Below are 13,712 nucleotides of genomic sequence, written 5' to 3' on the forward strand. Positions count from 1 at the left end.
CAAGTGCGGCCCGGGCGTCGCCGTCCGCGACGTGCTGAGCCGCCGGCGCGGCTGGCTGCCGGCCCAGGGGTAAGCGCCGCCCGGGGCCAGGCCAGGCCCAGGCTGGGCCTAGTGCCGGGGAAACCGGGCCTTTACCTTCGAAAAAGGGGGGGAAACGCCCCAAACGCGGCGGCCGTGGCGGCTTTTCCCTCGCGTGCCCCCCCTGCGGCGGGGGGCAGCGTGGGGCGCGGGCGGTTTCCTCGYGGGGTGTCCTCTGCCCGCAGCGAGGAGGAGTGGGATTTCTACTGGTGCGACGCCGGCCGGCTGCGGGAGCGCTTCGACCACGCGTACATGGGCGAGCGCGTCYGCGCCTGCCACTTCCGCAACCACTGCGAGGTGGGAGCCCCGGCGAGCTGGGGCGACGCTCCGGCTGTGCAAGGAGAGGGTTCTTAAGCTGTCAGTAAATTTCCATGGGAAGCGGCTACGGATGGAAATACCTCGTAATGTTTTCCCCCTGCTGCCCGGCAGCTCTGCTGAACCCTCTTTGGAATCTGTTGACATCCCTCTATCTYGGGAGGGAATTTGCCCAGGAATGTGACTTCTCACTTCACTGTATTCCAGGGTTGGTGCGTCTCCCTAAGCCCATAACCCCTGCAAATTTGAAAAACAGTTGCAGTAGGGGATCTGGTTAAAACACAGACACTCCCTTTTACAGGTGAAGTTGAGTTTCCTAACGTAGCAGAGCAGGATCTCCTGCAAATCCAGTGCATTAGAGTGGAGGCACCCATAATACCTCATTTGCCCAAGAGAAGATAACCTGTACTTTAAATACATTTGAGGGTGGCTGCATTGCAGTAGGTCCTCCAAAATGGCTGTATTTGGCGGAGTTTGACTTGTATTCATGGGCAGGTTTAGCTATAACAGCTAAAACTCTTAGTATTTCACAGGTCTGCCCTGGTCCTTTCTTGGGCGTTGCTTCCCCTGTAATAAGGGCAGCTGAGCAGGATGTACATCTGTCCCTGAGCTTTCACGCTTAGCACTGTTAGCAGAAACCAAGACTGACAATGGTTTATAATACCGATCTGTAATCTGTAGTGGTTCAGGAGCTGATGCATTTCCAGCTCAGCTATGGGGGTAACAACTTTCAGGGGAGGTCTGCCTGCAAACTCAAATTAGGCAGGTCCTAACATTTGCTGTCTGTCCTGGAAATTAATATGCTAACTGAACTGAAAGGTGACATAAAAATGGTAAAACGTGGGTTGTAAGACCTGCTCTGTTCTAGCTTCCCCATGTTCATACTGAGATGAAAAAGAAGAAATCAAGCATTCTCGTCCGCAAAGAAAAAAGCAGTTCTTAATGGCATCCATATAAATGTGTTTTTTTTTTCTCTGCGGAATATGTGGTGCAGTTGATTCCCAGATGTCACCAGAAACATCTCGAGGGCAATTAAAGTGAGAAGAGGGTGGTGCTTCAGAAGATGTGAGCATCTGCTGAGCCTAATCTTACATTTCTTTCTACTCAGCTGACTCGGAAGAACTATCTAGTGAAGAATCTGAAGAGGTTTTGGAAGCAGTTGGAAAGAGAAGCAGGAAAGCTTGAGGCAACAAAATGTGACTTTTTTCCAAAGACCTTTGAAATGCCTTTAGAGTATCACTTGTTTGTGGAAGAATTTCACAAGAATCCTGGCATCACTTGGATTATGAAACCGGTAAGTATGGTGCTGTCCCAGGGAAAGTGAGACAGAGATGAATGGGTGCTTTCAATCTTTGGAGGGAGAGGAAAATATTCAGGAAATCCGCAGGAAGAATTGCACATAGCAAGGTGGCTAGGAGGAGCGATGCTTCTGGCCAGTTTCCTGGTCAATTTATGCTATGAAAGCATTTCATCTTGTGGAACAGTTTATTCCAGCAGTTGAAAAACAGCTCAGTTTATTTGCTGAGCCAAAGTTAACTCAATGGTGAAGACTGAAAGTACTGAATTTTTGTGTGAAGAAATAGACTGTGCTCCCAGGGATTCTTGCTGTGGGGTTATGGCCAAGTTCACGCTCTGAAATCTTTCAGTTCAGCTGCATGTGTGCAAAAAAGCATGTGTGTATGCAAAACAGCTGTTTAATTGGACTTAATAGTTAAGCAACATGCTTGAGCAGTTGCTAAAGATGGAGCTATGAAAATGTCTGTTGGTTTTAAAGAAATCCCTCTATATTATATGGCAGCCCTCGCAAGTCCAGCCAACCTACTAAGCTGACTTTCATCCCGAGAATGTGAAGAGATTACAAGAGACTCCATGAGCAGCCTGAAGTGCAAGTTAGACTGGATTTGGTTGGCATTATCTTCTCTGTGCTTTGCTGTTAGAGACCTGAAGTGTAGCCTCATGTTCCAAATTTCATTTGTCCCTCAAAACCTATATGTGCTGAATGCAGTAAGTTCCACTTCAGCCAATATCCTGGGAACCAAGGAAAAATTGTGCTTCCTTTCGAAATTACAACAGTACTACATGAAGCTGAGAAATGCCTTGCTGCTGCCAGCTGATTCAAGGCATTTAACATCACAAATATTGTGCTACAGTGCATAATTAAAAATACACCCATCTGTGAGACCTGCAAGAGGACAGTCGCTTTGCTTTGCGCAGTAGGTTTGGCAAGGAGGCTAGGACAGGACAATTAGCCTTACTCTGCAAGTCAGGCCTATCGGTAAGGGTATGCTTGTGAGAAGTGAATGGGGGTAATTATGCAGACTAACATGTGAATTACAGCCAGGAGGATAGCAGCTAGTGATTATCCAACTCTACAAATGGGAATGTGTTAATTGGCAACAAAAAACCATACATTAAGCTGATTTTGTGCCCACAATCTCAATTAACATTGTAAATAACCAGAACACAGTAAATGAGTAAATGAAAAGACTGTGATTACTGAAATTATAACAAGAACTTAAATAGTTCGTGGCTGACCTCAAAACTCACAGGCGAGTAAAGATAAACTGTGTCACTCCTTCTGTCAGTCCGTGCTCTTGATCAGCCCCATGTCATGATGCATCAGGTTGCCTTTATCCACACTCTGGCCAGGGAAGGTGTAATGCTGAATCCTGGGACTGAAGGTGGCTGGACTTCTTTAGAAGGTACTCTGTGGAGTCTTGCTTCTCTGGTGGTTTATCGGAGCCGCTCTTCAGCCACTTTAAATGTTTAGTACAAACTAGGCTGTCTTCAAGATTGTTCTGCTCTTGTTTGTCATTGTTCTCTGGCATCTTTCATGGCTTTTCTGTTTAATTAGGTTATTTTGTGCATACACAAACTTAAAATGTAACTTCAAAATTCCCAAGAACGTATGTTGCATTACTGACATTTCTGCAAGCATGTGACCTTTTTTTTGGGGGGGGGAGGGGGAATACTATGGAACTTCCTCATAAGCTGTCTGCATGTTCTGCCCATTCCTTCAGGAATACTCCTAGCACTTGTAAATCTGAGCTATTTGCAATAGAGAGCTGTTCGTGGATCCTTAATTCCCCCTTCCCCACCTTAACCTTAAATAAGTAAGTTTGGGTGCAAGTATATGATGAATCAGGTTATGCAGGTCTTCTCTACTGAAATTCTGGGGAACAGCAGGAAAACACGACACTAAAGCAAGTAACTTTGCTCTTCCGTGCTGCAGGTTGGCAGGTCACAAGGTAAAGGAATTTTTCTGTTCCGAAAACTCAAGGATATCATTGACTGGAAGAAGGTGAGAACTACTCTCTCTCTCCTTTTAGGGGAATGTCCAACTGGCATTTTGTTCTTTTGCTATTATTTCATCCTCTCTTTCTGCTAGTGACTTGTTCTGTCTACTTGTGCCTGTCTCATGCAGTATTTCTTCACAATTCTCCAGGGCAGCAACGAAGTTTCTTACAGTGGCTTTTCCTGAACAGTTGGATACTCTTTCTGGAATTTGTTGTCTTATATGGAAATTGGGCTTCTAGAAAAACCGTGGGTGTTTTTCACCTTCTTTTCATATACAACCCTGAACGAGGAAATTGCCTGTGGTTTCTTTTACAGGATGGGCTCTGCACAGATGATCAGAAAGATGAAACACAAGTAGAGATTTATGTAGCTCAGCGATATATTGAAAATCCATATTTAATAGGAGGTAAGATGCCCATCTAAGGCTACACTTTTCTGGTATGTGGAAAGCAACATCCTAATAGATGATGTTCCTATTGGAAAACAGGATATCATAGATCTGTTTGGTGAACTGTAAGTGACTTATTTTCTCTGAATTGTTTCCGGGCCTAAATGTGGCTGAGAATAATGTGCAGTGTCAGTATCTATAGTGTGGTAGCTTAGTGGTTTGCTAAGAGAAAGCTTCTAAGAATATAGAAGTGACCTGGTGAAGAATCATTAGAACTAGTTCAAGACATAATTGGTTATGACATAACATGTTATGTCGTGAGGGTGGTTGAACACTGGAACAGGTGCCCAGAGGAGTTTCCATCCTTGGAGATGCTCAGTACCCAGCTGGACATGGTCATGGGCAACCTGCACTAGCTGACTCTGCTTTGAGCAGGGGGTTGGACTAGATGATCTCCAGAGGTTCCTTCCAACTATTCTGTGATTTAACCCCCCCCCCCCACTATTTCTCTTAATCATTGCTTCATTAGTGTGCATGCCCAAGTATTCATCAAAATAATTCAAAGGAATACTAACTTAAATCTTGCATTATTTTTCCAGAAACGTAAGTGTATGATCCTCAGTTTGGAGTAATGGTCCGACTGGTGTTTTTAAGATTAGATAAATATTCACACAATTCCTGCTGAAGTAACAAAAAGTGTGAATTATAATCCATTTACTTTTGCATGTGTATTTATAGATAAACTTCTCATTAGGTACTTCTAATATTAGTTGGCAATATCAACTACTGTATTGTATTACATATTTCTGTGTTTCACAGGTCGAAAGTTTGACTTGAGAGTTTATGTTCTAGTGACATCTGTAAGTGCAAAACACCATTACGTAATTGCTATGCCAGAACTGGATTTTCTTGCCTTAATGCTTGGTTGCTCTTTTCCTGTTCTCTCAGTACATCCCGCTGAAGGCCTGGTTATACAGAGATGGATTTGCTCGCTTTTCTAATACACGATTTACTCTGAATAGCATAGATGATCATTGTATCCTACCTATCTGTGTGTGCTATAAAGAGGGGTAAGAAAAGGAATATACCATTTTAATGTTTGATATTGGATGTATCTTGTCACTTCTGATTCCTCCAAACATGTATAGGGTTCTCCTGTCCTGTTGCTGCTGCTGTCATTCTCTCCCTCTCCTATCTTTTTTCATAGGAAGACTGGTCAGCAGATCACTAGAAATGTCAGTATGAAAAATCAGCTAGGACCAATGGTGAAATGTCRGTTCTGGTTTTATTGTTAGTGGTTGAATTTTTGCAGCCTTCCTTCTTCCTTAGCTTCATAGGAAGTCAAATATTTCTACCCAATGAATCATTTTGTTCTTAATTTCTATGTGTCACAGTTGCTACTGTATTGAGTTTGATAGATTTTATTTGATTAACATATCCTCCTAAAAGGTATTGCACCTTAATTTGACAGCTTAAGAGTCAGAAAAATCCATCACTTTTCTCAGTGGTAGTTCAGCAGAGTTCATACTCACTCTGAATGATCAAGAGCCGTTCCAGAGTGGTACAGCAAACGTTCTTGGATATAGGCGCGCTGAGGGTTGGAGGCATACTTTTGTGAAGGGCTTCATGCCTGTCATGAGGGACAGTGTTAGCTCAGGGCAGTCACGTATTCTTTTTTTCTAGATATCTGTTTTTCATTACTTCTGACTTTTGTTCTTTTTCCTGTGATTTTTTAGTAAGATGTCATCATGTGGTGTTAAATATAAGATTGTGTGACTGAAGCCTGTGATTACAGACAGGGAGGATAATTTATTGTCATTGGGGCAGAAAAGGATGGTTTAAATTAAAAATTCAGTATTTCCTTGTCTGTTTGTCTTTGATCCTTATCTCCACTTCCTGCCAGATGTTCATCTCACAAATGTTGCTGTGCAGAAGACTGCACCTGATTACGATCTGGAGAAGGTGAGTGAATGTGCGCTGCCCGTAGGCTATTCCCTTGATGCCTGCCATTTGGACTCTTTTGGCAGATGCAGGCAAGCTGACCTCATCGTGCCAGCTGCCGTGCTGTGGATGTGTGCTGCAGCCACTCAAATGTGCTGTCTTGTCTCCAGACACCCATAAATGTGATTTCATTGACAGAAGCTTTAGGAGAGAGAGAGAGTGGGCAAATGCTCTGCTTTAAYTGTTGCTTTACAGCTGTCAGCTCATCTATAAGGCTGATCTTTTTGACTTCAAACATAACAACTTTCTGGTTAGTGCTCGTCTGAGATGTAGATATCTTATTGCTTAGCCCTGCACTTCTAAGACCACAGTGGTACAACAAGCTTAATATTTTCACATGCAACTGTCACTCTTAAGCTTCCTGTCTCAAGAGGCAGCAGTTGAAAGAGAGAAAAAAAAATCTTAGATGTCAGATTCTTAGTGAATCTGAGACAAAAGCCAACATTTGATAGTAATAAAGGACTGTGTTGAACTTCCCATTTTATAGGCTGCTCCCTTCTATAATTCTCTCTCGTCTGTATGGAAAGGAGTGTCTCTGCRATACACTGATAGTAGGTGAGATGATTGCTGGTAGGGAACTTCTAATGGGAACCCTAACAATTTTTTTCTAGTGCCACACAATAATCAAGCTCAAAGAGCTTAACTGCACTTTGGGATTAGTGGCCCCTACCTTTTGATGCCTGGCTTTTTACTAAGAATTTTTGCTTGGCTGTAGAGACTGTAGAGTGATGATGATTTTTAGCAGACTGAATGCATTGTCATCTGTTGGGAACAGTTTAGTGTAACTGTTTGGATGTCTCAGGGCTGCAAGTGGATGATTCAGCAGCTCAGACAGTACCTGACTGCCAAGCATGGAGCAGAATTGGTGGAAGTTCTCTTTGCGGATATGGACAACACTTTCATCAAGAGCCTTCAGAGTGTTCAGAACGTGATTATCAGTGACAAACACTGCTTTGAGCTCTATGGATATGACGTCTTGATCGATCAGGATCTGAAAYCGTAAGGGTGTTAATAAACATACAAGGGGTTACAGTAGCGGGCTGGCTGCTTTCCCTGGGACGTAGGAATATTTGGGATGCCTCTGTGTCTTGTGGATAGGTGCTCGTAAGCTGGCTTAGAGTCAGCCAGTCCAGGAACCGTAAGTGAAATGTAAAGATGTTTGAACTGTTTTATGTGAAGGAAGCTAAAATCTGGAAGCAATACAGCTGGTTTTGCTCAGAGTATCAGGGCTTATTAGCTGAGTGCAGCAACATGTAAATTTGTCCGTACTTCTAGTGTTGTGTTGTGTAAACGTGCTATTTTGGGCAACGTTTTTTCCCCCAGTATCAACATATCACAAGTAGAACAGCACTTACCAGAAATGGGAGGGTCACCGTGGTCTCTCCTGCTGTTTATGATTCTAGACACAGTATATTACAGCAGCGTCCCATGAGCATTGATAAATGTCCAGCCACTGCTATTAGGCTCCTAGCACTAGAACATGACTCCTTTATCTGTGATATGCTGGCCAAAAGGCAGACCAAAACTGAAGGATGTTTTTCTGTTAATAGTGGAGAGAAAAAGAGCTCCACAGGAGTTGAGGATAAAAAACAAAAAAACTTAATTTGACTCTATTTAGTTTTTTTTAAAATACAGCTTTTCTCACTGGCTAAATGAGAACTATGTATCAATTAAAGTTCAGCTGAAAGTCTCAAATTTTCATCCACTACATTTTCAACCCAAGTATTACAACAGCAGGAATCTGAAAATACAACTTACTTGTCATTATCCACGTTGAGAAAAAAACAGAAACAGCAAACAATACTTCAGAACTGACAAGCAAATACGATTGTTATTCTTCCAGCCTTAATCATGTAAAGTGCCATTAGTACTATGGGTAAGGCAATTTCCTTAAGATATGTTTTTATGTTGACAGTGTTTTCTTATGAAGTGTCTTCTCTCAATTTTTACTCTTCTTCCCTTGAAAAATAGAGTAGCTGGCATACCTGTTAAAGCTGTATGTCCTGTCGGCATCAGTCCAATTATTTCATGCAGGGCCCCTGGGGACAGCTTTATTTCAAGTGAGCAAATAAATGCAGCTCAGCTGTGGCCTTGGATGGCCCGAATTCATACAGTCCAGTCTGTTCATAGCCTCAAACCAAATTACCGCTTAGACAGTCAGCACATAAAGAAGCAGAGTAACTTTAGTTGTTCAGGAAACAAACCTAACTACTGAATTGGAATGAAAGTCATTGATGTCATTGTAATTCCCGGATACTGCTATTGCAGTTTGCTGCTTTTACTGGGCTCTCATAGGAGAGTTATTTGACTATTTTTTGCATTGTCTTAGGAAACTTCCCAGGATACATCTGTGTTCCTCCACGAGAAAAGGGTTAATGTTTTTTCTGTGAATTATCCCCAGCATTTACTGTTTCATCTAGACTTTGTTTTTAACTTTTATACTTTTCTGGATGCTAGAGGGATTTTTTCTTTATTACCACTGAGAACAGGAATAGAAACTTTGCAATAAGCTCAGAATGTTCTTTGGCTCAGCATACAGGAATGAGATTTGGGGTTAGATTTCCTATTGCTTCACACTCTTATTCCTGCCTGCTAGCAGTGTAATGAYGTTTTTGTAGATGGACTTTTCTGTTAGATGAACCGTTGGCAAAAATGTCCATTTCTCCATAATTTACTGCTCATCTTTTCTCCTTAGCTGGCTTCTTGAGCTAAATGCTTCACCTTCCCTTGCTGCCAGTAGCCAGGAAGACTATGAACTCAAATGTCATCTTCTCAAAGACACACTTCATATTGTGGACATGGAAGGCAGGTAGGCAAGATCTTTATTATCCTCTAACGGTTTTTATTAAAGTGCATGAAATGGATAGTCTAGTTCTGTCTTTTCTATGCAACTGATCATAATACTCTAAGCTTTATAACCATTAAGTAATGAATTTCCAAGACCAGCAAAGTAAGCGAGCATACTGCCACTTCAGAGTGGGCAAACAAAGCAACGCAGGGCTGTAAGGGGGACGGAGTTAGTGTTGGAGCTGGGACTTGCACAAGAACTCTCTTTYGGAGTCTGTTCTGTATCGTGCCTCCCACGCTTACCTCGCTCTTCGAGCTCGGTTCCAAGAAGTGTGCCTTGCATCATTTTGTGATTGACTCTGCAACTGTGCTTATATAAAAAGATGTCCACTGCTTTCAGCTGTTCAGCTTTGTCTCTGATTGACTGGGAGTTTATTCGTGTGCGGACAGATGATTGCCATTACTCAGGTACTTCAGTACATGCATTTAATGTTGTAGGCTGACAGGGAAGGAGAAGCGTGTGGGAGGCTTTGACCTGATATGGAACGATGGGCCTGTCAGCAGAGAGGGAAACCTGGATACACCACTGAATGAGAACTTTGTGGCAAATACCCATTTAGGTACTTACTCATCCAGAGCTGGCGGAGTGCCCTACTCAGGTTCTGAGGCTATCTATCTGTGTGTCAGCCAGAAGAGAGCACACGCTTTTCACTTGAGAACAAAAGAACAGGGTATGTGTGCTCTTACATGAAGAGTCCAAAAGGAGCAAATGCTTTCCAAAAGTGGCTGTAAGTAATCAGACTGCAGGAGCACTGTTGGAAACAAGTGTATAAATGTAGTGGCAACAGTTTTGTTTATAGGCCTGTACTTTAAGCCACTGCAGACGTCTTCACATGCCAGCTTTGCTTCAAAAACTGCTCCATCATCATTGTGGTAACTGTTTATTAAGGACTTTTTTGACATTGTGTATTTTACTGATGTGAAGTAGTTCTGGGATTCTTAAATCATACTTCAGTGAGGCTAAGCATGTATCATAAATTTCTTTTGTAGTACTCAGCTCAGTGTGCCTATAGTCATCTCTGGCTGTAGTTCCAAACTACCAAAGCGGAGTACAGCTTTACCTGAAAGTGGGCAATTATTATCTTATTCCTTTACAGGAATGAAGAATACGGTCACATATAACTCTCCAGTTAATGTTTTCATTGCAGGCTGCTACAATGACAGGAAGAAACAACTGAAGCAGCTTTTCAGGAGTCTTTGTGCCCAGCAGAAAGTGTAATGCTGACCCAAAGCTTAGGATGTGAGAAATCGCCATGGAAGAATCTCTCTCTCTCTTCCTCATATCATAGTGCAGCAGTTCCCACTTCTTTCTGGACACTTGCTGCTTCAGCACGAGATTGTTGGTCTTGGTTTGTAAGTTTAACTGTTACAGCTCCCAAGCTGGGGAAACCTTAATGAATGAATCCTATCTATTATCTAAACCAACAACAGGAGTGAGCTGAGTTTTAACAATTGTACAGTTAAGTATCTTAGTTATGGGGAGTTGTGGCTGGAGCTAACCCTACAGAAAAAGATTACTTGGTGCCGTTCTAGGCTGCAGGCTGGAGCCGCAGCTTGTTGTGTTGGTCAGGACTAGCAGGAAGGGAATACTGCTTTGTGCACTAAGTGTGGCTGTGGACATGCCCTGTAGGTGGGAGGAGGACTGAGGGGTTCTTTGGACCAAATATGCTAACTCATCATTTCAGAGCCAAGTGGCTGGAAGAACTTGAATAAGATACTTCATCGTGGGTGACACTAGTGATGCTAGCTTTTTAGCTGCCCTTTTGGGGACATTCACATGGCTTAGTTTTGTACTGTGTAAGGAAATAAAGGAGCTGAACACATTCTGCCAAGCAAAACAAAGCTTCTAAGGCAGGCAGGCATCTGATCCTCCTGCTGCTACTACTATGGAAACATGTCAGATCATAAAACCTGTTGCTGTGATACTGTAAAAATAACCTTGCCATCACATGTTACAGAGACACTTACTGGCTGTACTATACAGGTTATGTAAGAGTGCAGTTATAATACAGGGATTGAACGATGTACTACTGCTCATGTTTAGGAGAGACTTAATTTTCTGAAAAGCTACAGGTGAAACGGTTCAGTTCACAAGTTGAAGTTATTTTTAATCTGTGTATCTGAAACTTAAACCTGTAGTGGATATCTTTGCTTCTTGCAAAGCTACAGAATTTTAAAACTTAAGGTTAGTTGTTTTTTTTATATTAAAAAAAAACAACACACCCTTAGTTCTAAGGAGTCTGAAACAGGATTTTTCTGTCTAAACTCTGCTTAAGTTTCACATATATGTGGAACTGGTCATGGCAATGCAGGGTTGTCTAGAGGATTCACGTGAAGCTGGAAGGCTGGTTAGGGAGTCAGGAAAACAGAGGGGTTCTGTTTAAAGTTCTGCACAGCTGTTCAGAAGCTGCAAAAGGGAACTGAGCAAGCAGAGGGTCAGGTGCAACTTTGCGTTAGGCATGTAAAGTGTGACAGGACTGGTGAACTAGCTAGAGAGCCAGTGAAACAAGTACAACTCCCATGTTTACACTTCTATAAAGATATTTTTAATAGAATTTAAGAAGTTCAGAAAAGAAAGAGCTTGTCAGGACCCAGAAACTTTCCTGTACACAGAAGAAGTCAAACTCACCTTAGTTCACTACTACTTATGTTTAATTTTTCTTAGTCTTATAGTCTTAACTTGTGTTGGGGTAGCAAGTTCAGACTAGGGTAGTACAGAAGATAAATTTTAAAACCTTTGAGGAAACAACTATTGGTTAAATCATTTGCCCTTTTACTACAAGACAGGCCAAGGATATGTCAAAATTTTTTTTTAAGCATTTTATCCCTTCATCTAGTCCCRAAAGCCTTGTTTTCCCTGTTTTCTTGCCTTCCAACTTGACAGTAGTAAATGTTTTCCCACTGAGACTAAAGGGATGCTGCCTTGTATCCCTCCCTACACATATTTAAAAAGATTCTTGAAGTGTTTTCGATGTATAGTTTTACTTTGTTCTAATACCACAGGCTTACACAACTCTTCCTTTATGCTTTGGACACAGTGTGGATTCACAGTTCCTTCCCTCCTACTCCTGTTCCTGACACTAGAATGAACTAGCTCTGAAGCTAAATCACAGAAGATATTACATAAAAAAAAAAAAAACAGCAAAACCAAAACAAAACATGCACGMTGTTAGGAATGCCCTGTTTCTCAGATTTTAATAATCCCACTTCCACCCTAACAATGGCAGCTTGTCAAATGCCTTGAATGAGCCTGTGTTCTAGCGTTTTCCTCTGCACAGTTCCAGCATCCAATCTTTATCCAGCAAGAAGCAGGAATGGTTTATAATCCAAAGAAATCGCAGTGTTCTGTGTGAGGAGCCAAATGCTTCCCAGTGCCTACCAGGTAAATACCACGTGAGAAAGGTTCCAGGAATACAGAAGTTGTCCTAAAAAAACCCCTGGAGGTTGGCCACCAATATACCAATATGAATTCCACGAGTGACAGCTGAAATATGCCTTGATAAGCAACACTATTTGCACATGGTCGTGGTGGTGCCACTGCCACCTCAGCCTTCCAGTATGCGATTGATTAGTTTCATTTCCTCGGGCGTCATGGGGTTCAGGTTAAATCCTTTCAGCTCAGCTTTACCTGAGAGAAAGCAAGCAGAAAATCAGGGGTTTGCTACAAAAAAAATATTAAGTAGCTCATGTTAAACAGTGCAAGGATTCTAGGGAAGACGGTGATAGCCCTGGAAGGTGATACGGAGTCATCCGGAGTAACTTGAAAGCCTGTCTAGTGTGCTGGGGGATGGCAGCTTGCAACGAGAGCTGCAMAGTCCCACAGCGCCGCTCCAACGGGGACGGAATCGGAAAGCGAGGGGAAAGGTGGCTCTGGGAACATGCAGAGCCCCGGAGCAACTCATGCTGTGTAGCATCTGCTCCCGGGTGTTTGCTGAGAGGGTTCAAGAAGGAGGGTCTCTACCTTGAGCCTCGAAGAGACGGTTGACCTTCCCGCGCAGCTCTTTCCGAAGCTTGTTTATTTCCTCATCCAAATGCTCCTGATCTGAGAGAAGGGAGAGAGCGGTGAGGGGCGCTCCGCGGATCACCCGCCAGCACCCCGACTCCTGGCCGCCGCTGGGGACACCGAGGGCTGAAGCCCGAGCATGGGGTGGCAGGAGAGGACTCTTGTGAGCGACATTCTCCTTACAACCTCGAGCGCGCAAACCTGTCGCGCGTTCTCTGCTGCCCACAGAAAAAGCTCACTTCCTACCAAAACGTGCTTCCCTGGGACGCTCCGTCCAGGACAGCAGAACCCGAGGAAGGGCAAGAATCTCTTATTTTTATCTACAGTCGGAAGCTTTTGCGTGCTCCAAAGCCCAGGACGAGGCAGAGCCTTGAACGTACGTAGAGGACGCCCCAGGGGTCCGTCTTACCTTTCTGCATCATCTCCTTAGTCTTCGCTTTCGGCAGCTCGATGAACATGTTTCCGAAGCAGACCATGGCTTCCTCTGCGGGAGAGAAGGCCTTTGCGGCAACGGGATTTCCACCCCCCCCCCCAATAGAAGCTTTTCCTTCGCCCGAGCAGGCCCGAGCAGGCCCGGGGCCGCGGCGGCCTCACCGTCCGCGTCGGGCTCCTTCTGCAGCGCCCGCAGCGCCTCGCGGTTCCGGTTCCGCTTCACGTCCAGGTCCACGATCTGCGGCGGCAACGGCGGGGGGGCAGCGGCGGGGCGGGGGGGTCCCGTCCCGTCCCGTCCCCCGTCCCCACCACCATCACCCCCGGGAGAGCGGGGGCACCGGGGGGTCCCCG

At 43.8% G+C, this 13,712-nt stretch overlaps 2 protein-coding genes across 2 annotated transcripts in view; one reads left to right on the forward strand and one right to left on the reverse strand.

The window, feature by feature from the left end:
• TTLL9 (tubulin tyrosine ligase like 9) overlaps positions 1-12,065 on the forward strand; it is a 13,536-nt gene extending 1,471 nt beyond the window's left edge. Inside the window, exons 2-12 of the mRNA XM_026056780.1 lie at positions 5-69; positions 1,502-1,687; positions 3,626-3,694; positions 4,006-4,096; positions 4,898-4,938; positions 5,027-5,114; positions 5,982-6,040; positions 6,882-7,078; positions 8,775-8,888; positions 9,365-9,486; positions 10,075-12,065. Coding sequence (XP_025912565.1) covers positions 5-69; positions 1,502-1,687; positions 3,626-3,694; positions 4,006-4,096; positions 4,898-4,938; positions 5,027-5,114; positions 5,982-6,040; positions 6,882-7,078; positions 8,775-8,888; positions 9,365-9,486; positions 10,075-10,145 — 1,103 coding nt within the window. The 3' untranslated portion in view covers positions 10,146-12,065. The remainder of the gene's footprint in view (positions 1-4; positions 70-1,501; positions 1,688-3,625; positions 3,695-4,005; positions 4,097-4,897; positions 4,939-5,026; positions 5,115-5,981; positions 6,041-6,881; positions 7,079-8,774; positions 8,889-9,364; positions 9,487-10,074) is intronic.
• A 30-nt stretch (positions 12,066-12,095) lies between these two features.
• PDRG1 (p53 and DNA damage regulated 1) lies at positions 12,096-13,698 on the reverse strand (the record flags this gene model as incomplete). Its single annotated transcript, XM_026057241.1, has 4 exons — positions 12,096-12,554; positions 12,888-12,968; positions 13,339-13,413; positions 13,524-13,698. Coding segments are annotated over 4 exons (414 nt in total), but the record flags the coding sequence as incomplete, so codon positions are not given.
• Between the last annotated feature and the right edge of the window lie 14 nt (positions 13,699-13,712).

Source organism: Apteryx rowi, unplaced genomic scaffold, assembly GCF_003343035.1.
Source record: "Apteryx rowi isolate R43461 unplaced genomic scaffold, aptRow1 scaffold_0, whole genome shotgun sequence".
Lineage (NCBI taxonomy): Eukaryota > Metazoa > Chordata > Aves > Apterygiformes > Apterygidae > Apteryx > Apteryx rowi.